At 35.1% G+C, this 26,688-nt stretch overlaps 1 protein-coding gene across 11 annotated transcripts in view; it reads left to right on the forward strand.

Annotated features, from left to right (window-relative positions):
* Pde8 (phosphodiesterase 8) overlaps positions 1-23,118 on the forward strand; it is a 280,798-nt gene extending 257,680 nt beyond the window's left edge. For all 11 annotated transcript variants that reach the window (XM_017633087.1, XM_017633149.1, XM_017633103.1 and 8 more), the window contains 12 exons: positions 9,467-9,521; positions 9,967-10,065; positions 10,258-10,368; positions 12,334-12,503; positions 12,680-12,890; positions 16,341-16,508; positions 16,586-16,678; positions 16,761-17,009; positions 17,103-17,322; positions 17,400-17,560; positions 17,636-17,903; positions 22,179-23,118. In XM_017633087.1, coding sequence (XP_017488576.1) covers positions 9,467-9,521; positions 9,967-10,065; positions 10,258-10,368; positions 12,334-12,503; positions 12,680-12,890; positions 16,341-16,508; positions 16,586-16,678; positions 16,761-17,009; positions 17,103-17,322; positions 17,400-17,560; positions 17,636-17,903; positions 22,179-22,321 — 1,948 coding nt within the window. In that variant the 3' untranslated portion in view covers positions 22,322-23,118. The remainder of the gene's footprint in view (positions 1-9,466; positions 9,522-9,966; positions 10,066-10,257; positions 10,369-12,333; positions 12,504-12,679; positions 12,891-16,340; positions 16,509-16,585; positions 16,679-16,760; positions 17,010-17,102; positions 17,323-17,399; positions 17,561-17,635; positions 17,904-22,178) is intronic.
* Positions 23,119-26,688: the final 3,570 nt, after the last annotated feature.

The raw sequence follows: 26,688 nt of genomic DNA on the forward strand, positions 1-26,688 counted from the left end.
ATCCCATATAACGGTAATTTAGAGAAATACGAAATCTTCGATAAATCAGTAATTATTGAAGCTAATTTATTCAAAATTGATGCTTGCAACAATTCGTTACCAAGAAATACGTTTAGGATACAATTTTGAAAAATGGGCGTGGCACCGCCCACTTATGAACACATATATGTATCTCGGTAGCCGTTCTACCAATAACTCGGTGTGGTTATTGTGCTTGCCACACAGAAGCAAAACGTTGAAAATTATTGAAATCGAACTAAAATTACGGCCGCTTTTCATATAAAAGTAAATTTCAGAAATGCTTGAAACTTCAATATTTCGAAATTTAAGGACGCCAATTTACTTAAATTTGATACACCCCGGTTTACCATGTAGCGATAGCTTTCGGAAAGGTGAAAAACATATATTTAATACTTGCGCCGGGTATTTAATGTTCGGCTCCGCCCGAACTTAGACTTTCTTACTTGTTTNGATAGCTTTCGGAAAGGTGAAAAACATATATTTAATACTTGCGCCGGGTATTTAATGTTCGGCTCCGCCCGAACTTAGACTTTCTTGCATGTTCTATATCAGGTAATTTTCACAAGATATTTTCATGCTAAGTTTGCATGGCAAATAAAAAAAAATCAAACTTGTAATATGGAAAATGTTACTCAAAAAATTTACCTACATATAATTGCGTAGTATAAAAATAACAAAAATATACTACATATATACATTCCTCGTCATTTGAATAGCGCACCCTTTTTTTGATTTTCTACCCTGCAAAGTATGCTTGACAAAATTTTTATATGGAAGTAAATGCGCAGCACAGTCAACAAAAAAAAATGTCGCCCCTATGTTTATTTTTTTTTCAATTTTCAAAAAAATTTTTAATGGGATGTAGACGTAGAATATGGTATATTTTTTATAAAGAGTTAATGAATATTAAACAAACAAAAGGAAAACTGTACCTACTACGTATTAAAAGGATGCGCTATTCAAATAACGAAGAGTGTATATTTCTTAATTATTAATCCAATTTTAAACTTTAAACATAAATCCATTGGCCTTAACCGTACAATATTTAGAACGCATTGACTAGTTGAACCTTCAAAACCAGCTTACCCTTATGTAGTTATCAATTAGTTATCGACACTGCTTTTATTTCGATAAGGAAAAGTTAATTTTAAAATATCGAAGAAAATGCGGGACAAAGACAGGACACTTGGAAAAAATCAGTACATTTTGGGGGTTTTCTCTTTTGAAAAACTACGCAGGACAGACCTTTAAATAACAGTACGGTCCTGCGAAAAACAGAACGGATGGTCACCGTACTCATACGCCATGTACGAGTACGGCAAATTCGATGTGGCGTATAAGTAACATTATGTCCTGCTCCTATTTTATACAAGTAAATTATTGCACATTTTCATTTGACTATTCACAACTTTTTATTTATCCATCGATGTTCATCGTTAGTAGTTTGATTTTTCGGCAAAAGCGGTAGGCTTTAATACAGAGGTGGGCAGCCTCGGCAGAGCATTTTTGTAGTGTTCGTGCAATTGATGTCACTGTGTGCGTGCGAACAACCCTGCAAACCATTTTTTAAGAGTATTCTGCGTTGTAGAGAAATTTTAAAGATTTCGTAAAGATCTCATCCGATTTTTTGCCGAATATTCTAAAATGAAATAAACTCTGCACACTTCGATTCTTTTACGAAATTTCGGAAGAAAATCGTTAAAGCAATGAACAATGACTCGTGAGTCGGTGTGGATGTGTTTGTGAAAATAAATATGTGTTAGTTACACCAACATGACTCCCGGCATGACTCTGAATGATTCAACTGTGTGTAGTCGAAGGCGAGTCAACACGTACACAAATGACTCGCGAGTCAGACGCACCGTGTATGCCGCCTATAAGCTGCTATGTGAAGAATTTCCTGCAGAATCTTTTCAGAATTTTCTTTATTTCTCGTACAGAAATTTCTTTACGACTTCGTTTCAACCCATTCATATAATTTTCTTTGCAGATTCGCAAAAAATCGTTACAGAAATGAGATACTCCTAAAGATTTCGTTAAGATTCCGTGAACTTTGGTTTGCAGGGAAGTTGGGCAGTTGAATGAAGCTTCCGCTGCCTTCTCAAGCAGAGCGTGCATGTATACGCGAATACGACGCGCATTCGGCCGTCGGGCGGACGCTGCCTTGCTTTGCTTTAATGCAATTGAAAAGCAAATTATAAAAAATCTGTTATTTTTTATTTTTTTTTTCCTATTAAAATTTAAATTTTTGTCATAAAAATGAAAACATCGTGGGAAAATTATTAAGTCTACGGATTCCGGCATTTTTACAACGCTTCTTTTGTGTAATTTTAAAACTTGATATTTTCCCCACAGTGTAATTTCTGTGCGTCTTTATGTTGATGCACAAATTAACGTAGAAGTACATATGTATGTATATTTGAGATCACTCGCACAGAAATCAAACTTAGGTGCACCTCTACCGACTCGGCTACGGTGGCTGCGGTTGTCATCAATCACTTGTCTACAAAATGGGGACATAATCGTAGGAACCCTAAAATTTCTTGTCACATTTGGTACTAATTGTTGTGTCATTTTGTCAAAATCTCTGTGAATGTAAATTTTATAATTATAAAGTCGCAGCAAATATAGAAATAAATATATCAAAGCAACAGGTGCTTTCTGAATTGCTAAACATTTTCCAACCATCTGTTTGAGAGAAAGTCAAATAAAACAACGAAAATGAAGATATTTCCGCAAACTGACTAAACAAATTAAAAGTTTCGATTCGCTGGAGTGACTTCATTAAGCGGTAAGACGAACAATCATACATCAAGTGCTCTCATCTGTAAATATCAGCACTCACTAAAATACGATTCTTCATTGAAATCGAAATTAAATGGCTGAAGAAATATGTTTCGACTTAAATGCATTTCTATTAAAACTTTTAATTAAGCCAAACGAAGCGAAATGAGCAGCAAATCGCATGAATAGCTTACGAATGACAACAGCCAGAAGTCGAGGAAAGCATCCAACCAGTAGCAAAAAGACTACAAAACATGAAATTAAAGCCATGAGGAGTGCGGCCGACTGTGCACTTACAGCGCGCTGCAACGCCAGCTTAATTAATAAAGTAATCTAATAAGCGATTTCCTATCGCATACACGCCTCGTTCGCTCATCATCGTGCGCGTTTGGCTTACTCATGACTTCCTTGATGCTTTAGTGCTAAATAGCTGAAGGCTGAAGCTTTAAATGATAAGCTAGTTGAAGATAAGCCGAACATTGTACGTGCTCGAGCGAGAATATAAATCACTGAAGGAGGTGAAGATAGATGCAATTGCGGGAAAGAGCAGTAAATCTCAATTGAAATCACTTTAAGAAATGCAATTTGCACACAAATTAAATATCAGCTGGAAACGAAGGCTATTCGATGAATAATTGGTACTACATTGGCACCGTTAACACTCAGATTTAAAATCAGTGTTTTCTTTCATCAAATTAGAGAGCAATCAGATAATTGGGAATTTTTGAAAATAATACAAACTTTTTATTAAAAAATACTTTACAATTGCTGTTCTGTTTCAAGAACTTTTTCTACCTTCAATTAGAATTGAATTTAAAGTTTGTGAACTTGTGAAAGCTACTCAGAACAGTTTTAGTTTTTATTTTTTTTTTCAAAAGTTAACCTTTTTCGACTAAAAAAAAATTGTCTGCCTAATTTTGCACAACTTTTTTTTCAGGAACTCTAGAATTATTGGAAAGCTACTCAGAACAGTTTTAGTTTTTATTTTTTTTTTTCAAAAGTTAACCTTTTTCGACTAAAAAAAAATTGTCTGCCTAATTTTGCACAACTTTTTTTTCAGGAACTCTAGAATTATTGGAAAGCTACTCAGAACAGTTTTAATTTTTATTATTGTTACTGTTTTTTAAACAGATGAAAGCCTCCGTTGCGTTCCTGTTTAGTTTATTTAATAATTTTAATGTTATTTAAGCTTTCCTAAAATAAAAAATTAGTTAATGAATACATTTTTTTTAAACTTTAACTTATCGACATTTATAAAAAAAAATGTTTTTTTTTCGGCGTAATTTTGCAGAACTTTTTTTTCCTTCTCAGGAACTCTAGAACTATTCAAAAGCTACTCAGAACGGTTTTGATTATTATTGTTTTTAAAAATTCAACTTTTTCGACTTTTTTGAATTTTTTTTTCGTAATTTTGTATAACTTTCTTTCCTTTTAAGGAGCTCTAGAACTATTGAAAAGCTACTCAGAACAGTTTTTTATGATAATTTTTGCCACATGTCGTATGAATCTGGCATACACAGTGTTTGAATTTATTATTTTTTTTTGTCAAAATATCCAGAACTTGTTTTCCTTTTCAGGAACTCTAGAACTTTGAAAAGCTGCTCAGAACCGTTTTTTTTTTTTCTCTCACAGTCTGTATGCCTTTTTTATACCCGAGCGCACTTGTCCACAAGGGTATATTAATTTTGTTCACATAACGGTTGTTTGTAACAGCCAAAACGAATCGAGATAGATATAGACAAATGTATACATAAATGATCAGAATGAAAAAAGAAATCGATTAAGCCATGTCTGTCTGTCCGTCCGTCTGTCCGTCTGTCCGTCTGTCCGTCTGTCCGTGTACACGATAACTCGAGCAAAAATTGAGATATCTCAACGAAATTTGGTATGTAGGTTTCCCTTAATCCAAGGTAGGTTGGTATTGAAAATGGGCGAAATCGGACTTTAACCACGCCCACTTCCCATATAACGGTAATTTCCAGAAATACGAAAACTGCGATATTTTAGTAACTACTGAAGATAATTCACTCAAAATTGATATTTACAATAATTTTTAGACGAAATAATAATAAAAAATAAATTTTTGGAAAATGGGCGTAGCCACGCCCACTTATGGTTACATGTGTATATCTTGGTAACCGCTGCACCAATTTCTTCCAAACTTGGCACAGTTGTTGGCCTTCGCACAAAATCGCTCTATAACCACGCCCACCTCCCATATAATGGTAGTTTAGAGAAATACATCATCTTCGATAAATCAGTAAATATTGAAGCTAATTTATTAAAAATTGATGCTTGCAACAATTCTTTACCAAGAAATACGTTTATGGTAAAATTTTGGAAAATGGGCGTGGCACCGCCCACTTATGATCACATATAAGTATATCGGTAACCGTTCTACCAATTTGCACCAAACTCGGTGTGGTTATTGTGCTTGCCACATATCAGCAAAACGTTGAAAATTATTGAAATCGGACTAAAATAACGGCCGATTCTCATATAACGGTAAATTTCAGAAATGCTTGAAACTTCAATATTTCGAAATCGAAGGGCGCTAATTTACTCAAAATTGATACACCCCGGCTTACCATCTAGCGGAAGGTTTCGGAAAGGTGAAAAAACATATATTTAATAATTGCGCCGGGTATTTAATGTTCGGCTCCGCCCGGACTTAGACTTTCTTACTTGTTTTAATTCCTTGACTTCATGCTCTACAAAAGACTACAACCTCATCCCGTTTTGTGTGCGAAAGGACACGTTTAATTAAACTTAGCTGCATCCTGATATACCAATTTTAAAATAACTGCTCTTCCACTTCAACCTTCTAACTTCCTTCATTTGCTTTCGTTCACTCGTCTTTCGGCTCTTGCACTCTTCCCCAGTCTTAAACTCTTGTGTACAGGCAAATTGTGCATTGAAGCGTTGCATTTAGTTTTCAACGAAACTTGAATAAAACGGAAAATTGTGTGCTGAAAGTCTGTGCGTAAGGAGGACACGCACTGCGATAGTTGGCTATATGCAATTAGTATGTAGATACTCGTACATATAAGTGTAAGTATTTCATTGGTATTGTGCTTTTATTTTTGTGGTTTTACTATGTCTTTAAGAAGGGTTGAGTACATATATAGGTGAAGTCAAAGAACTCTTGGTTGACGTTAAGGCTGCGGTTCCGGTAAGAGCCAATTTTATTCGCGCGACATCGCTTCGGCCTTGAAATGCATACATCTGGTATGTTGTGGTTTCGGAAAGCCACTAAACCAATATACATACTTACATTATAAGCGATTTTGCGCGAATGAAATTCGCTCTTACCAGAACCGCTACCTTAAGAAGATTTTATCTTTTGATAACAATTTGATGACAGTTGTTATAAAGTGATCAATTTTATCTGAGCTTACCTATGTAAGAGTCTGATATCAATTAAACGCTATTTCATGTATGTATGTATATCAATGCACTGAAAACTTTATTATCAATGCTTCAGTGACCCTCTAAGCTTAAGCGGAAATTTCAAATAAATTTCTACAATTTATGGCAGGGACCGAGAACGCGCTCCGGTTTTGGTTTAGTTTATCACGAGAACAAAATATTATGTCAAGAACGTTCCCCCTAACGAACCAAATTGAAGAAAAGTATTGAGGGCAGTTTGAATGGGAACAAAAAGAGAACAAAATGCCCGGAAACGTTTCCATAAAGAACAAAATGCGAGCAAAACTATCGGGAACGTTCTCAAAAGTACGAAATGAGAACAAAATTCCGAAGAACGTCCTCAAGAAGAACAGAACGTAAACGAAAATTTCGAGAATGTTTCTTATAGGAGCAAAATGAGAAGTAAAGTATCGAGATCGTTTTTAAGGAAGAAAAAATAAGAATAAAAGTCTAAGGAACGTTCTACTAGGAAAACAAAACGAGAAAGAACAAAAGTTAGAACCATGATTGCTAATTCTAAGCCAAAGGAATTATTTCAACTTCCAGATTGTTCATCATCAGGGTGAACTGTTAATTTATTGCACAATTTTGCATTACGTGTGCAAAAAAAAGAAAACAAATACAAAAAAAAAAAAAAAAAAAAAAAAAAAAAAAAAAAAAAAAAAAAAAAAAAAAAANATCTTAATTCTTTCGTTGTGATAATTTGCATAGTTATCTTTCAGTGAAAATTTTTCCCGTTTCTTTCTCTGTCAGAAAGCTCCTGAGACTTTAGTTCCCCAATTTTTCTTCAAGAAAAAGTTTCTTACACATTTGTTCCCGTTGTTTTCTTTGCCAGAACATTCCGGAGACTATAGTTCTCTTAGAAATGTTCCAGAAAGTATTGTTGGAATTTTGTTCTCTTTAGGAATGTTCAACTGAATTTTGTTCTTATGTAATTCTTTTTGAGGACGTTCTCGACATTTTTGTTCTCACTTTCGTTCTTATGAAGACACTCTTTAAGCGTTCTTGGGAACAACACTACGAGAATGACGTTTAGTTTCAATCACAACGGTCATGTACGATATGGCGTATGAGTAACATTATTTTCTGCTTCTATTTTATACAAAAAAATGATTGAACATTTCATTTATCAGTCGATTTCCTTAAACATTTAAATAGCTTGGGAAAATTACCTGATCTGACAAAACGGTATACAGATTTATAATCTGAGAGCCGAAATTAAGTTTGCGTGCCTCTGCGTTTATTTGTGTAATTTCAAGACTCAAGATTTTGACTACAGTATTATTAGCGAAAAAGTTTCAACCACCAAACCGCTATGACTCTGGCCATCAACCTGTTACCACACTGCTTTCTTCTGCCATCGATCCGTGGAAATCGTTAGAAAATATGGATTTGCGTAGTTACATATTCGTAGCTGTGCTCCGTAAAATATAAAAAATGGTATGCTAGAATCCGTTCGTACCTATCCACCGCTTTGCCAGCCAAAGGCAGGAAATAAGATGTTCTTAATCGGTTGTTTTAACAGAAATATCTAAATGAGCAAAAATCATCGCAAGTCAAGTATGAATTTTGAAATCAGCTTTTATTAGCCGTATGTAAGGAAGTATAATGGAATCGGTTGCCGCTGGTAAGAAAAACGAGAAATTTCGTGGGCTTCATGTCATATGCTTTGCACATAGTCCTGGACACCTTGCAGCCTTGCATTTTATTCCATGCCTTCTGTGCCTTCCGGGTCATGGATAGGTCGAGCTCACGTTTAATCGCTTGGTGTGAAATTGGCACCTCCTCTATCAGCTTGTTTTCCGACAAATCTCCCCCTTACGACAAGCCCGTCGGTCTACTCGTTGCCCGCGACGCCGTTTTGCTATGGAGCCCAGTAAAGATGTACGTCACTTTTGGTATGTAGCAAATCCAGAGCTGTCCTGTACTCTGTCACACTTCTGGAGGATAATAGAAAGAAGAAACTTCACTTCGACCGTGAGTGGGTTCCACACACACACGCTTTCTTTTTTTCCTTACTAACCTTCATCGCATTTAAATCTGCATTCGATTTCCTAACTACAACAACGTACTTACTTACAATTCAGCGGATTTATATGGGGTTTCTTTGTACGAAAGTTTAGAAATATTAAAGGTTTAATCTAAATTTTGTTAATTCCTCATCAAGAGTTTATATAATTTAAAATTCGTTCCACTCTTATCAGATTTCAATGTTTATGAATTGTATAACCTATAAACCCGAGACAGACGGGCATGCTTATGCAGATAAACTAGCACACAAATGCGCACAATAGTTTTTCCCTGACAGACGGCAGTATTGCGGATTAACGAGCCGCAAGGTCGTGGGTTCGAGTCCTACGGCCAGTAGAATATTCATTTATTTCGTTTTTATTCTTTTTTATAAGTTCCATATTTTTTAACGTTGCTTTCAGTTAGTTGTTGTTGACTTTTTAATTAAATTTATCTCTAAAAATTTTAATTTACTAATAGTAAAATAAAAATTAAAAAAAAACTTTAACAAAAATAAAGTAAAACTAAATATATAAATCAAATAAAATAAAAAATAAAATAAGTAATAAAAATATAAAATCTTTTCGCAATCGCTCTAACCGAGGATCGAACCTGGCAGCTACAGGCTTGTAGCATGCAACTCTCACCACTCGGCTACCGCGGATGCCAAACTCGCCTGCTTTGTTTGCTTACTTGTACAAAAGAAAACAGCTGGCCGTTTTTAGCCAGTGTTGTCATCAAAAATTCCCCGGTTCCGGGGTAATTCCTAAAAATTGCGTGCATTTGTTCGGCTGCTTATGCGCATTTTAAAGGGGAATATGGCTGTTTATGCAACCGTATTAGCCCTCAATATTGTATTTCGTTTGTTGAAATGAAGAATTGTAAGATTTCAACGACCCAGATGCCACACAATAAATACTTTCTTGCAAGTCGTTCGACACATTCAAAAAGCAGACGCAAAGCTGTCATTAAATGAAATGAGTTGCTTAAAGTTTGTGCTTACTTTTACTGCACTTTGCCCTTAGCACATAAAAATGGCGAATGCTTACTATGTATGTATGTATGAGGGCGTTTATAAAACGCGAGAAAGGTGTATTTGAATGAGCCCGCCTCTTTCTTAATGTGCAAAACCGCAAAATTTTATTCGTTTTCCTTCAACTACAAAGAAAACGTTGCTTCATTAAATTGACTTTCTTCACTCAACTACAATCTTTATTTTCAGTTTCTATGAAAAGGATGATTTCCTAATCGCACTATTAGACGCTGGCGTTAATAGGGTAAGTCAAAAGTTACGAGCAGATACATAGATGTCAATGGGTAAGCCAGCTAGTAAATTAACATTGAATGCAATCGAAAGCACTTTTAATACTAGCTCCAAGATATTGGCCCGTAGTTTTAAACGAAATAAAGTCGACTCTAAAGTTAGTTGCAGCTTTTTTGACAGTTACCTCATTATGACAAAATGACTTTGTTTTGACTATAACTACTAGCCATTGACTGCAAATGTATGTATGTGCGTATACATATGTACATCAATGTCATTAACTATTTTCTCTTACATTTTCGCTCTTCTTTTATGTTTCTTTGTGTTTTTTGAAAACTCTTCCACCACCCGCTGGGCTTTCGGATGTCACTTTTACCACGGAATTCAATTTACATTACCACATATCCGCACAAAAACTATTACTCACCATCGTTGCGGATGCGGTTTTGCACAAACAGTGCGTTCCCGAGACCACAAATCTTTCAATGTGCAGCATAGAGCTAAAGCAAGTCCTGCACTCAATTGTGCGGCCACACAACGTCATGTCAACCCAGCAAGTAAGTATGTAGCAATGAAGGTCACGAGAATTTCTAATGAAGTGGAAATAAATTAAAGCAAAACATTTAGAAACGATTTCCATCTAAACTTTAAACCATAAATGGCAATTAGTATTCAAATGAAATATGAAAATTATTAGAAATTAAAAATAATAACTAACTTTCATCATTCACATTTTTTCTTATCAACAGGCCCTCTACACTGCGCTGCATCGACTTAAGGAAGTCATCCTCATCACAGACAACCACCTCCGCATACAATATGCCAATCGGGCAGCCGAACGTTTGCTCAACATGCGTCTGGTAAATATATATATGTATATAGAAATCAACATATTTCACATAAATATACCATTTGTCAACAGCAGTTAGGTTTTCCTTCTTGAAGAAAAGCTTTTTAAACGGCGACAGTGAACTGAAAAACAATCAAAAAATGTGAAACTTTGTATTCAACAAGAGATGATCTCTCTTCCTTCTTCCCTATAGGTATAAATCGGCGACATATTGATATTGAGGATAAAGGTTAAGGTTAAGACTAACAGGGCTATTTTGGTTTAGATAGCTGCAAGTCTTTTGTAAGACAATATAGTTTGAAATACTTTCTTTATTCTGGCACGAAGGTCTTACATAAAAAGCTCCCTTCCAAACTATTATAATGAAAATCTCTTTGGACAAAAAGTACTTGAGCATTTTCCAAATAAAGATGTGATCATTTTGCTCGCGCGGCTCCAACAGTCACAATGGGCGAAAGAGCAAAGCACTGACGTACTATTCGGAAGATCCGAGGTTCGAATCCTAGGGCTTTTTACATGCTTTTATTAGGTTTCACACCTGTGTGCAGTAAAATCTACCAACTTCTAACTTGGCTCAAAACCCGATGACAATGCAAAATTAATTAATCCGGTAGATGGCGCAGGTGCTCAGATATTTGAAAAAGTCTATTTAGGGTCCGATTTTTACTTAAATGAAACGGAGTAACTCCACGATAAAAAATGTTTAGCCGTTAAGTAGTGCAGAGGTAAATTTTTATTTTTTTATTAATTACTAATAAAAGCTTGTCTTAAATCTTTTTTCTTCCCCTGTCTTTATATTAATTTTCTTTTCATTTTAAGATGTTATTGTTGTTATTGTTTTAAAAAGAAAAACATATTTTACATTTTTTTTTAACTTTTAGAAACTATTTTAGTTTTAAACTTTTACTATTTTAGAAAGAAAGCTATGTTTTTAATTGATTTCAATATAAGGAATTTATAATTTTTTTAATTTTCCTTTAATTTTAAGATTTTATCGTTTTAAAAAGAAAAATATATAGTTTTAAATTTAAAATAATTTTTATAAGCTTTTTTTCCTTTCTTAATTTAATTATCTGAAAGATAATTGCAAGAGTTGCACTGTCAGGCTGCGACTACTAAGACTAAGGTTGAAACTAGAACTATTGTTATCATTATGTATTAAAAAGAAGAATAGCGCTGCGGCCTACATACATATACATATGTATATGTTCTATTGACCTAGCCCTATAAAAATTTACTTCAACCTTAAGCTATTTACGAAAGTCAGCACTTTATGGGCTGTCTTCTTCCAGATAATTAACGTAGACGAAAACTCGAAGTGTAAGAATCTGCAGTATCTGAATTTTCAGCCCTTGAGCGTCCCCTTAAGAGTTCTGAGGTACGAAGTTTCCCTAATATGGTTCCGGGACATAGGGGCATCTACGGAAATGAGGCAGCGGACGAACTATCAAGGAGCGGCTCCACACTGAACGTGTCCCACGCGGTGGACATGGGCATGACCCGGCCTCAAAAGAGACAGTCGAACACTTGCTGTGCGCAAAGATGAGATTAAAGACACTCGGCAAACCATTCCTGCAGAATATTTTCGAGTGCTGCTGCCTCTCTCTGTATGACGTACTGAAATTTGTTAAAGCATCCAAATGTCTGTAGGTTGCACGAGTTGTGAAATCAAAATGGCAAACTTGCTACTTGCTTGCCACCACTTAAACCAACCAATTATGCGACTGGATTAGTTACAAACCAGTTGGATTTAAAAAAGAGTCTGGTAAGGAGTTAAAATTCGTTACCCTTTTAGTGTGTACTTGTGTACTTTAGGAACAAAAAGTTGTTAGGTTAGTAAGGGTCTAGAGATCTTTGATCACATTAAGATCACTCATCATGTGTCGCTGAAGCGCTTATATTTACCACCATTTTCTTTTTACATAAATCCCCAATTGCCTTTTCCACTTACTAATTTATTCACCCTTTCATTTAGGATGAAATAATTAGCAAGCCGCTTACGGATATATTCATTACTGATGTCTCAACGTTTATGATGCACACCCGCAAGAACAAAGAATTCGATGAGATATTGACTGTGCGACGCAAAGGCCAAGAAGATGTTCCAATGCATGTTCGTGTCATACAAGTGGCGTGTATTGGCAGGTAAATTAATACGGAAGCAAACATACTTAATTACATATGGCTTTGATCTTCGATGTTATTAAATCAAGGCTAAGGCAAGTCTAAGCCAAAAAATATGAAAATAAATATCGTGAAAATTTATGAAACAAAACTTAAAATCAACATAACCAGAATAATTTTACTCTCTTTTAACACAGAACACCCACACATTTTGTCTTTAATCTCGATGTACCTGGATCACATGGTGACTTCGTCGCCACACTACCACAAGCCAGAGAAGCACCACGCGGCTCTCAGCACTCCATACGCCGTGGCAGTGTCGATGTACGTTCGGTGGCATCCGATGGCCTGCGGCGTACCAGTCTGGCCAAGTTGACGTCATTACCGCTGGAGGCGCCCATTACAAAAGTAGGATTTATTACTAACACTAACAAGCGCAAGAAAAAAAATTTCAAATGTGTATTGCATTGCGTAGTAAAGCAATTGCGAGTAGTATTAGTAGTAGCTATACTAACTGAAGTAGTAAATTTGTTGTGCTGTCGTATTGACAATTCACCCGCTCATTCAGCACCGTACAAATATTGTTTTTAGTATGTATGTGTGTGTGTGTGTGTGTGCTTGGAAAAAGTGCAATGCTTTTTTGTCCGACTTGTTTTTTAAATTTGCACTTTAATAGTTTGTCTGGAAATAATGAAATTCGAATTAATACTAAGTGACTAAAAATTTACGAATTGGCTTTAAATTACTAATACAAACAAACAAACACACACAGGCGCACACAAACAGACACAAATAGTTTCACACAAGGCATATTCAACAAGTAATTTTTATGCAAAAAAACTAAACCGACTTCAATTCTCATATAAAGAAAAAAAATATATATATATATATGAGATCACCGCTGGGATTCTGCCTTTCCGATGCAAAAAGAATTAACGAAATCGGTTGACGCGGTCCAATGTTATGCGGTAACATACATAAAACAAAAACAAAAAAATATTCTGACGAAGTCGTTTAAAAAGTTATCGACAATCCTCTGTTTTGACCTCCGTCTAAAATGTCAGACATAAGTATATCAAAATATTTCTAGTCGTATTGGAAAATTTTCTTTGTTTAAATTTTTAACCGACTTCCAAAAAACGAGGAGGTTATCAGTTCGTCGGAATATTTTTTATTTTTATTTATTTTTTTTTAGTTTTTTGAGTATGCAGTTTTGTAGCTCAATAAATTTTAGTATACAAAAGTGCAAGTTTTAACCGATTGCAAAATCGGCTTTAATTTTGTGATTTCCTTTGAAAACGGTTTTGCTCATTTTCTTTCATAAGAAAAAAGTGCAAAAAGCCGCGAGCATAAAAAATATTAAAAATCAACGCCATTTTGCAGTAGCTTAAAACTTGCACTTTATTATACCAAAATTTAATGAGCTACAAAACGGCATGCTCAAAAAATTCTAAAAACAAATTTTTAAATTTTTAAATTCGTAATGTAAAGTTGAGTAAAATAACTTCAGTGAAAAAAGAAAAATCGTAACCCCAATTATTGTATAGTGCACCCCATAGTACTATACTTAAATGTCGCGCAATACTAAGAGCTACCATTGTGATTTTTTTTTAATTTTTTTGAGATGGCATATTTTCAAAAACTAATTCTTTTATTAATAAATTTGTATGTGAAAAATTTTCAAGAAAAAAAAAATTAAAAATATTTCTTTTCATAGAGAATTTTTATGTGTGTATGTGTGATTTTTTTCAAATTTTTCAAGCCCCGTTCTCGAGATATTTGGAAAAGTATTAAGTCTATTTGTTTTTTTTTCATATTTATTTATTATTTATGCTTCAACCCTAAAAATTTGAAACAAATCAAACACAAAGTGTGAACCCGTCCGTTTTGGTTATATGAGAATTGAAGTCGGTTTTGTTTTTTACTTAAAAATTACCTGTTTATTATTTTTTTTAATGCTACAAAATGAACTAAATTTTATCGTCCGTTCTAGCTTTTTCACAGAAAATTTAGCAGTTTTGCTCTCTGCGTACTAGTAGCACCGTGCGACAATAAATTTTACACACAAATAAATCGATATACTCGCGAAACTAGGGGCCATATAAAGGGAAATTGCGTTTTCAGTTTTTCTCTCTGGCGCACAGTGTTTCGACTCTATGGAGGCAGGTGGCAAAAAGTAATGGTGAAAGTTGTTACAAAAAACCGGTTGAACTTAGAGAGGGAAAAGTAGATGTCGTAAATACAAAATTTCACATCATTTACTTAGCCCGCCTCCCTACGAATGGTACATTTCCAAAGACCTACCAGAATCTGCGCGCTATCGACTAATCAGTTTAAATAGTTGCATTTGACGCTGAACTCATTTAAAAAAGTATTTATTTTTCAACTGTTATCAATTCTTTCAGAGTCCTGAAATGTTCGGGTGGAGGTGTTTATCATTTATTTGATATTTTCTCTTTTTTATCAAAAAATTAACTTGCTAAGGATTGTTAACAAAAAAAATTCTTTCCAAGAAACCTGAGTTTTGTAATTAGAGCAAAAAAAGCTTATAATGAATGAATTTTCTTCACCCAACTTGACTGTTTATCGATATTTTCCACGCCTATGACTTTTCAGAACAATTTTTTTTTTTACATTTTTAAGCCCATTTCTGTCAGGGCTAGTATGAAACTAGGTTGTGCAAAAAATTTGTGCCAAATCGAAGCCCATCACCCTGTCTTACTAGATTATCTTGAAATCAAATAGGTGATAAAACTTAAATACGAAACCCGCCGTGGGAAATTCCTGGGACCGCCACTGATCATAGCTATTGTTTCAATGGTCGATGGTGGTTGTTCTAAAATTTAAAGAGTAGAATTGAAAAAATCCAAAAATATTTCCATACGATTTCACCAAAGAAGGAGGAAAGTTCAATTAAAGGGAAAATGCGGAGTTTTCACTAAATAAAATTCACACAGTTTTTCAGTCCAGTGGCTACACTGCGAAATGTAATAGCTTTGAAACATGGCATTAAAAGTTCCTTACAAGAATAGGAGATAAAAGTCAGAAGGTATTTCATGAAATGCATAACTTTTAGTTATGCAAAAACTGTAATTCTTTAGAAAACTGAGCAGTTTTTTTTTAATGCGGAATCTAAGTAAATAGCGCACAAATTTTATTTTTAGAAAAAGATTTCAGTAGACTTACATATCTATCTATAACATTATTAGCGCTCTTAAAAGTGCAACAGCCCAGTAATAAGCTCATGCACAGAAATAATTTCACTTTTTTTAAATTTTCGTAAAATTAAATAAAATGAATTACAAATATAATGCCAGAAATTTTTATCAGAGCATATGTTTGTAGATATATCGGGCCCTAATCGCCAAAATATGTAAGCGAAATGGTTTTTAAATATTTATTTTTTTATGCAGAAATGCATCTAGTTAGGAGCATTTCTGCAACAAAAATATTTAACAAAAAAAATTCGCTAACGCTTTTTTGACGATAAGGAAATATGCAACTAAACTAATTAAAAATGTATTTGCCAAATGTTTATTTCTAATGCACTCTAAAACTTTGTCTTCTCTCTTTCTCTCTTTTTTACGTTTTGTGTGTTTCTCTTGGTTCTTTGTTAAAACAAAAAAAAATATTAAATCACATTTCCCAACCAAAAAAACACCATTTCGATCTCGCTGCTCGCTCGATCGCTCGCCTGTGCATTCGTTCGTTCGTTTTGTTTTCGTTTTGGTTTCGTTTTTATTTTTCGTTTAATACTCTCACAACTGATCAACCAATGAACCAACCAAACAATGAATCAACCGTTCAACCAACCACCAACCAATTCCTTCGATGCAACTACGCTCGCTATTTATGTAGATAATCAATTTACTCTCCCAAGTACAGGAGAATTGTTCGCCGGACGAGGCACGGCTAATCGATAAGGTGATGGAATTCTTGAAGCGTGAAGGACTTTATAGTCCACAAATGAAGGAAATACGCACAGATGATCCAATAGCTACCGATCTGATAGGAGCGTTGCTGACGGTAAGTTTTACAGAAAAGTGTCATGTTGCACAGCAAGGGTGTAACTACATAAATCACAACCAATACATTTCACTTAGGGTCCCAGCCTATATTCATCACGACGCAGCTCAAATGACTCCATCATACGTGTAGGCGGCCGTCAATCCACTTGCATGCCAGCCAAAATGAAGGTACATTCTACTTACATATATAAATACATATTTTTGTTTATAGAATTTTCTTAACTATAACTTCAATTCGCTCTCAACACAGGCCACACCACACATCATGGAACTACTTGAAGAATCTCTTAGTTGGGAATTTGATATTTTCAAACTTGAAGAAATCACCGAAAAGCGTCCGCTCCTCTATTTGGGCATGGAAATGTTCCGACGCTTTAATGTGTTCGCAACGCTCAATATCGATGAGAATGTCTGCAAGAGTTGGCTAGCAGTTATTGAGGCCAATTATCATGCAAATAATTCATATCACAATAGCACACATGCCGCCGATGTTATGCAGGTGATTATCACCGTGCGGCTAATGCAGCCAAATCCTGCAAGCACATCCACTCAAGCGAATATTGAACACTTCAATTCTGCCATCTACTTTCAGGCCACTGGCTGTTTTCTTACTCAGCTAGCTGCCAAGGACATGGGCATGGATCACACTGATGAGGCCATAGCGCTAATTGCTGCTGCAGCGCACGATGTCGATCATCCGGGTCGCTCTTCGGCGTTCCTTTGTAACTCGCGCAATACGCTAGCGCTGCTCTACAATGATCTGTGCGTCTTGGAATCGCATCACGCTTCAATTACCTTTAGGCTTACATTAAGTGCGTAGTGGATTGAAACAAAAATCAACCACTTCCAAGCAAACTAATGACTACAAAATTTTTCTTACATATTTTAGGTGATGACAAAGTCAACATTTTTAAGAATTTAGACTCTGAGAGCTACAAATCGGTGCGCAGCGTTGTGATTGACATGATTTTAGCTACGGAAATGACGCGGCATTTTGAGCATTTGGCCAAGTTTGTTAGCATTTTCGGCTCGGACGAGGAGCCCAAAGATGTTAGTTTGCTGTTGTTTGCTTAGTTGTTTTTAATTTTGTGTTATGCTTTCATATTGTATAAATTGTTTTTCTAGATCGTACAATCGGAGGAGGAGAGTTCCATTCTTATTCGCCGCATGATGATTAAGGTGGCGGATGTGAGTAATCCGTCGCGTCAACCTTCTTACTGCGTTGAATGGGCACGGCGTATTGCCGAGGAGTACTTTACCCAAACCGATGAGGAGAAGGCGAAGGCTTTGCCGATTGTTATGCCAATGTTCGATAGGAATACGTGTAGCATACCCAAGAGTCAGATCGGTTTCATTGAATACATTATACAGGACATGATGCACGCGTGGGATAGTAAGTACCTAATATTTGTTTAACTTCAAAACTTTAAGCTCAACTACCACCTACCACCTCTACCTATGCTTTACAACAGCAATGTGATTAGAAATGGTTTTTAATAGCGGTCAATCTTGGTTAGGCAATGGCAAAACAAAACTCAAAAAGCCATCTGCCATTAGGACGAATTACACTCAAAGTAATCAAGAACATTTAGTTTCCGTTCTTCGACGCGCTTTTGTAATGACCATCCTCCGAAAGAAATCGCACCATAAAAAAGCTCAAGATACTACATAAAGCTTAATGTCACTCTAACGTTTTTTTACAAACAAGAATGTGTAAAGCAATTTTTACTAAAATCGACGCATTCGCTTTCCTCACTATTGTATCCCCTTTAAGGAGGAACCTTTCGGAAAAGCAATCTTAATTGATATGCGTCCGCGAGAGCTTCATTTTCCCCCTGGCCACTCGACTGTTCCCTTTGAAAACAGCAGATCACCTCGGGTACCTCCTTGGGGTTTTCTGCTGATTTTCGCAGTAAATTCCAATACGAACCCATCAGATTTCTGTGGTATGATCTTTCCGGGCAGAATTGTAAAAATAAAAACTAAACAGAACTGCTCAGAGAAGAAATGGGCTCTTAACATTTTCCAATTCCAGACACGGGATATCAGTGCTTGTATGGTTCATGTTTCTGACCGCCACAAAAAGGATATGTAGAATTTAGACGTAAAGTGAGCATCACCACTAAGCACTTCAAACGCTCAAATAACTCATGACTCTGAGAGAACTGTCTTGGTAGCAGTGGATTTATTAAAAGCCGATCGACACCGTTTGTTACTCCACGCTACTAGAAGGTATTGAAACATCCTTCATTTCGCTGGAAATAAAACGATGAGCGGCAAATAACCTGAATAGTCGATAGTCTTCAGAAGTTTTAGAGGTAAAACTTCGAACAAACATTTTCACAGGGTAGCGGCCTTTCCCTACTACTGTTTAACTTCTCAGCCACTCGAGGAGTTTTACTGATCCCCTAAGTGAGGTTGGTGAGGCAGTTGGTTCAAAATAACCAACTCACTTAGACCGTGCAGGTCCATTGTGATCACTGATCCCCTACACTCGGTTTCTCGCGTCTTCACAACACAGAAAAATGAGGTCAAGCTGTAATTAGGTATTCACGTCGACTACACTCCAATACCAACGATTACAAGCCCGAAAATTTAAGGTAACAATAAAGTACCAAATCACTGACCAACAGGACTTGGAGCAAAGTCATATAATCGTTGTTGGCAATATATGTAAAATGCAATTTGACGGAGATTCGAAGTTACGCTTTGCCAGTTGGGTCATCGGTGACTTCTAGTTCGTACTCCAGACTGTATCGGGATGTCTTCTTACCTCAATGCCTCCGTCAGGGAAAATAATTTTATGATCAGCAAGCAATTTTTTCACGACTACTGTAGGGACCTCGATACTGTAGTAGATTAAACTCCTATGCATGCAAACCCCGACATATCCAGGTATGTTCAGCTTGTGAACGTATCATTTTATTCCATTGGTTGATACTTCATCGTCGCTGTTCCAACTCTCTGAGAGGCACGCCTTCCGCCCGTGTCTTCTCATTACCGAAGGCCTTCTAAGGTTTGCCCAGTTGTCACCGACATTAGGGAGTTCCGTGGGAAGTCAGTTGGCTGAAGCCCGGGGCAGTATCGCCAAAGTAGTATTCTAGAAGGACCAGGCAAAGAATTCGATTATATAATTTGATTTCAAAATACGATATCTGATGTAATTTCCTTCTACAAGGGACTTAAAAAGAGGCACGGTAAACATGGTTTTCATTGGCATCCACACCATTGGGTCCAAAATGGATAAGATAAGGCAATTTCTTTACAAATAGTCAAGTAGCGCTTTTGTCGCTGGCCTCATCGACGAAAAACTCAAAAAGCAAAAAGTCGGTTGTATGCAGCTCAACGGCTGATTCGAAAGGCATATCACTCGCTGGGTTCCCGGAAATAGACAAATCTGTCCAAAGAATTGCAAACCCAAACGAAAGACCGCCTACTTAAAATGTAGGTCGAGAAGGAACATACACAATTGCTGCGATTCCGGGTCACGCAGCCGCAAACGCATCTGCAATATCGAGGGTAGTAAGAAAACGATCCCCCATGTCACTCCAAGCAAACTCGGGAGAGAAACATATCAAACTGGTGCTTCATGCGCTAATTGTATCCTGGGCTACCCGTCTGCACGGATGTTTCGGAACGTAGTCAGACCCAGATGGTGGACGCAAAGCTAAGTTTTTCTTATCCACGACCTCCAGCTTGTCACCCTTCTAACCTTTCCTTACAAGTAAGATTGGCAATATTATACATTGAGACACAGAAAAAATTGCACAACCTTCGTCATGGAACGTCGATGTTTATGAATTTTTCTCATTAGATAAAACTATTCTCCATGATGTTGTCTACAATCCCGACTATAATGCGGTTTTTAAAGAATGATATTATTTAGCTCTACCAACCTTTGATACTCTTCAAATGGTGAAATCTTTTGTATAATAGGCATTAAGTCTTTCTCAGCGCTCTACAATATTGATAGCCATGCGATTAGCGGAGTAATGCTCTCTAGTGATGTGCTGAATTGTCGGTACCCAAAACTTAAAAAAGATTTCGGTACCCAATACTTCCTTTTCGGTACTCGATACCGATTCTTTACATTAAAGTTTTGCCATTATATGCATTTCAAGTTTAGAAAAAACTTTCATTGCGAATTTATATGATATCGGGGTATCGGTTGAACTTATCGCAACAGAGGAATATTATTTTTTCTGTTTAAACCTTAGTCGATCCAGGATTCAAGAAAAATGCTTTGACGTATGAAGAAGCTTTTCAGGGGGGAGATTCTGTAACCAGTTAGCGACAAGTTTCGAATCGATATCGCACAAAAAAACCCGACTTCAACTCTCATATAAAAAAAAAATATATATATATATCTCATGATCCACTGATCGGATCTTAACCAGATTAGTATGGGACCACCTCTGAGACACTACCTTTCCGATGCAAAAAGATGCGGTTGACGTGGTCCAAAGTTAGGCGGTAACATACATAAAAAAAAATAATAATAATAATATTCCGACGAACTGATAACCTCCTCCTTTTTTGGAAGTCGGTTAAAAATAATATTTCTTAGCATACGTCAAAAAAACCACCTCTACACACTAACGTTTCGAATCATCAATGCATTGCAACAGTAACAATGCATGGTATGAACAGTCAGTGTACACCTTGTCCTTATATAATATTCACAATTATTTTCATGCACTTTTTTTTCATTAATTACACAGGTCAACAATGTTGTGTTGCCTAAAATATTACAGCCGATTTTTATAGGAATTTTTCCGTAGAATCCGAATCTGATTTTTTTTATTTTTAGTACTAAACGGCAATGTTAAGGCTTTCCACACACACACAGCCAGATATATTGCATCAATTTGTTTTACAGAGGCTCAAAAATGTCCAAAAACGCGTTTTTCGGCACCTTTAAACCTAAGTTGCTTGAAAACTAGAGATAGTCTTATATCATTAGGGTCAGATTCGAATTCTACGAAAAAAATTCTATACGAATCGTCTGTAATATTTTAGGCAACACTTGATCTGTGTAATTAATGAAAACAAAAAAAATACCATTGCTTAAATTTTATTGGCCTGTGTAATTAATGAAAAAAAAATTTCATGAAAATAATTGTGAGTATTATATTAGAACAAGGTGTGCACTTAAATTTGACACTGACTGTAACTATGTTTTTATCATGCTTGAAAGTGTATTCAGCCAAAAAAATTATTAAATATCAACGCACTTTTCTCGACTCTTGAAAGTCGCACTTTGTCCTACTCAAATTTAATGGGCTGTAGAACTGCATAACTAAAATTTTTCTAAAAATTCTGAATAAGAAGTTTAAAATTTTTGACGGAAATTGCTAAAATTTGTTGAATTTTTATAATTTTTATACAAAGTTTATATTCCTTAGGCTTTTGTAAAAAAAAAATAATAAACATTAAATAAAGAAAAGGAAAATAGCCAAAACTGGTCAAAATGGCACTTAACTTAACTTAATATATGTATATGTACATATTTTATATTAAAAAAAATCGATGTAGTTTATCTGTCATTCTGTATCAAAAACTAAATTTTGAAAAAAAGTGGACTTCGCACCCTTTCACCTTTAAGTAGCGATATGTAGATAATCATTATTTCTGGCAATATTTCATTCCTTCTATTCTTTCATTCTAGGTTTCATCGACATGCCTCAATTGGTCACCTACATGCAAATCAATTATTCGCAATGGAAAAAATTCGAGGAACAAGGCGTGCTCACGCTGGCGGATGTCAAAAGCAAGCAACATAGTTTGAGTGTGAAGAAGAGTGCCAAATAGCATTTGGCATTCAAGAGGTTGTTCTCAGGACTATTAAAGCCACAGCCGGTCCAGCCTCCATGTGCGATGACAATTGGTGAAAATGAAATGGAATATTGCTTGCAAAAATAAAATGGTGAAAACAAAGGAAAGAAAAGCAAGACGACGATAGGAGATGGAATATGTATAATGAACACAATTCAAAAAGCTTACATAAAAATTTGAAAAGAACGTAGCAGTACAGCAAAAGAGGCAAAGAGCGTAATTGTGTTGTGAGAAATGTGCATAAGTTTTGAATTTATGTAAAAAAAGTAATTTTTGTGCATAAATCGATTCTCGAATCGAATCTACCAAGAAGCTAAGAATTGGCGGCAAAGGGCAGACAGTTTCATAGAATACAGAAGAAGCCTTAGCCATTGAAATCTTCTAATTGTACTCACCGCCCTTTGCGATGCTATGTAGAAGCCTATACATACAAAGTTATCTTACCACGGACGGACGGACGAACAATAAGGGCGTTCACTTTGTACAAAACGGGGGGAAATATAGTTTTACTTTAATGACGAACTTAAAAGGAATTTCAAAAAATTCGCATGCTTTTTTATTAGTCTGACAACGCCCCCAAATTGTACACTTTAGTGAATACCACTGCCGTCAGTTCCCGTGTGGAAAGGAAAGAGACAAAAAAAAAAAATCTAAAAGATTAGGTACAATAAGTAACCCGATTCGACTGCGCCAGTACCGGCTGTACAGCACACAAACATAGAATAAATGTTCATTTTTCTTGGGCTGGACTCAAAATTAATAACTTCACAAAAGAAACTAAAAAAATATATCACAAAATTACCAAATGAAAAGAACAAAAAAATAAATTTACAAAAATTAACAAAAAGATGTTTTCTACACTTTTAAAAGGCAAACAAATATTTATTTTAAGACGAGATCTTAAAATTTATAAAAGTTATTGTTATAAAAAATGTTTATATTGAAATAAATGTTGTTGGACTTTATGAAATGCAAAAACTTTTTACGAAAAAAACAATGTGCAGACTTTTTAGTAAATTTTTACTGGACAATCTCTATGAGGCAAACACAACACAAAACAATTAATGTTTTTCAGATGTAATTAATGCTCCAGATGCATACATACAAACATACCCCTTTTTAGGCTTTTTAAAAAATTTCATAAGAATTTTAGTAAATTTTACAAACATAAATTTAAACTATTTCCTACAACTAGTTAAAACATTAAAGTAAATTATTTGCTGCTAATAGTTTTCTATACAAACATTTTTCTGAAATACTTTGTTTAACCCAAATGACTGATCTAACTAACTACAAAGTAAAACAAAAAACAAACAGAACAAAGCTGCAAAAAAAGCAACTGATACTGAATTTTTCGGATTATAATTTTAAAAATTAACAAAGTATCTTACTTAACAGTCTATCAATGTTGCAGAAAGTTCTAAAAAAATAAATAAATTTAAAATGTAGTTATTAACAATATTAAAAAATAATAATCAACAAAATTCACAAATTAGTTAAAGGCGACATTAGATCAAATATTAATATTTAAGATATGAACATTTTCTTATTGACGTATAAAACTGACCACTAACAACTACTTTTGTATGTTATATTAACTGTAAACAAAAAAAAAACTATAAAAAATTGTACGAATTTTGACCATTGTTTGCTTGTGCCAAAATTACATTTCAACAAAGAGATTCAAAATTTCGTAACTGACATCTGGCGAGCCACACTGCGCAAAATTTTCTTTTCCCTCATTGTTAACTTGCGCGCTCGTTTAAGTCGCTTAAATTTTGAATTGGTGTTTAATAGCTTAGATTTTTTAAAAGTCTTCGAAACAAAGTATAAACTTTCTTTTAATTAAGTAACTAAAGAATCACAAATTTAACTTTTAACAAAAGTAAAACTTATTCCATAAGTTCGATTGTCCTAAAAATATATATAAAAAAAAAAATTCAAATTTAAAAACATTTACCTAAAAGCAAAAATCAAAACATAACAAAAAACAAAATATTTGTTTGCTCCTTGCAGGTTAAGGATTAAAAAAGAAAATGTACTTTAAGCTTTAGTGAATTTTATGATAAGAAATAAATAAAACTAAGAAAAAGATTTTTTTTGTTTTCTCTATCATGTTTGGTTTGCTCTATCATGTTTGTTTTATTGTTTTATTGTTTTTTATATTTTTTTTATAAAATTGTATATACTTTTCCCTCGATTTAATTCACTTTTCCATCTTCCTTGTTTTTTGCTTTATTAAACTTAATGTATGGGATGTATATACCCGATCTTGTTGAATGGGCACAGTTTTTTCTTCAAGATCCGAAGCCGGTTCTGTAAGATTAAATATTTTATATAAAAACCATAAAAGAATTATCGGAAGTCGTTTCAATACAAGATTCTGAATTGACTGATCTTGCGGAACGAAATACTAAAAATGAAATACTAAAAATTTAATTCTTCAAATCCACACTAGGACCTAATATAATTTCTTAGGAATATTTAGTAAGAAGGCACGTCCACTTTGAGATATGAATGCTGTTCTAATCTAATTTTTTTTCTAAATATGTAGTAGTGAAAATTGCGACGCTCAATCGTGTCATCTTAAAAATTATTAACTCTTCATTTAAGTATAAGTAAAATCCAATTTTATTAGATTGCGGAAAATTGCGGAAAAAATTTCTGCCAAATTTTACCAAAAATCTATTTACACATTCTTATTGCGTAACATATAAATTACGCATACGCAGACAAATATAGCCAACTTTTGAATTAAAGAGGGGTCTAATTTGCACTATGTTCTATTTAAATCTACGAACTTTTTTTTAAAGAAATCCGTCATATTGGAGCCGTCATTTTTACTTTTTGAAACCCGCTTTCAACTACCAAAAAGGACCGAGTAACAAGTTTCGAGCTAGTTCAATAAATTTTTAAAAATTATTCCGCTATATTGGATCCACCATTTTGAATTATTTAAAAATGCATAATCAGCGACCCCAAATCCCCCCGAGTAAGAAGTTTCGAGTGAATTCAATCAATTAAAAAAAGAAAAAATCCGCCATTTTGGATTTTTGAAACCTGACTGAAGATTTGTAATCAGTGGCCTCGTAAACTAGTAGATACAAAGTATTGTACAAAATCCATCACCCGAATCTGTTATATTAGTTTTTCCCGCTAGATTCTCTATTTAGATCAATGTGCGACACAAATAATTTTTAGGCAAAAAAAAGCAATTCAATTCTTTTACAAAAAATTTAGGAGTGCCTACAGTTTATTTCTTTATCTAAACTTAATTAGTATGGGACCAATCCTTTCCGATAAAAAGACAATCATCCAAAATGGTCAACGTGGTGCAAAGTTTTCCGGTATATAAAAAATAAAAATAAATATTCCGACGAATTAATAACTTTCCCATTTTGAAGTCGGAGCAAATCGTCTTACGCCACTAATTCACTCATTCGTTAATTTTACGTACGAGTAGGGAATCGTAGATAGAAAATTGAATCAGAAGCCCTTCTGGTCCTGTATGTCTCAATTATAGTAGGTCAATTTGAAAAGTCAGTTACTTGTTGAATTTCCCGCGCAGTAACTTTAAATGCAACACTGCGGCAGTCAACTGCAATCCATCAATAGACCACTGTAAAATTTTGAGCAGGGTGCGCCGTTTAGTTTATGTTTGATAGCCAGTAAAAGCCGACAACCTCGTTAATTTTAGCGAGTATCGTGTCGAGTGCAAGTCATTTTTCGGCGGCGAGACCTATAGAAAATTGCATGGCACTGCCTAAAATTTTCACTCGACTCGGGTATTAAAAAAGAAAAACTTGGAAGCACCGGATAGTTTTCGACGATTTTCGTCATTTGCTTATTTTAGCACGACAGTAGGCAATACCAATGTTGTCGAGTGGTACAGTTCAGTCTAATTTACAACTTACGCAATGAGGCTGAATGATTATTTTTTGCTTAAAAATGCATTACCGAAACCAAGGAAAAGCTTTATAAATACTATGGGGACTCTGCACCATCAACTTAATCAGGTCGTGAGGCCAGAAATCGTCTGCAAAGTGCCCGATATGGCTGAGGCTGTAGGCCTCTCAGCTGGGGGGTAGCATCACATTTTGCATAAAAAAAACCATCCGCCAGATGTGTGCCGCGATTGCTTACACTCGTCCATAAGCTTAGCCGTGTGCGAACTCACAGGAGTGTTAGGAGCTGTTGAGCCGAAATGTGAACGTATTTTTGCGCCCTTCCGTAACCGTGGAGGAAACATGGATGTACGCGGTGGCATTCACATCGATTACCTTGAAAAGGCCAAGACATTACGAGGTCAACACTGAAGCTAAAAGTTATATGAAATATTAATT

This window comes from Rhagoletis zephyria, unplaced genomic scaffold (genome assembly GCF_001687245.7).
Source record: "Rhagoletis zephyria isolate East Lansing unplaced genomic scaffold, Rhagoletis_zephyria_1.1 Rzeph_scaffold_00103, whole genome shotgun sequence".
NCBI lineage: Eukaryota > Metazoa > Arthropoda > Insecta > Diptera > Tephritidae > Rhagoletis > Rhagoletis zephyria.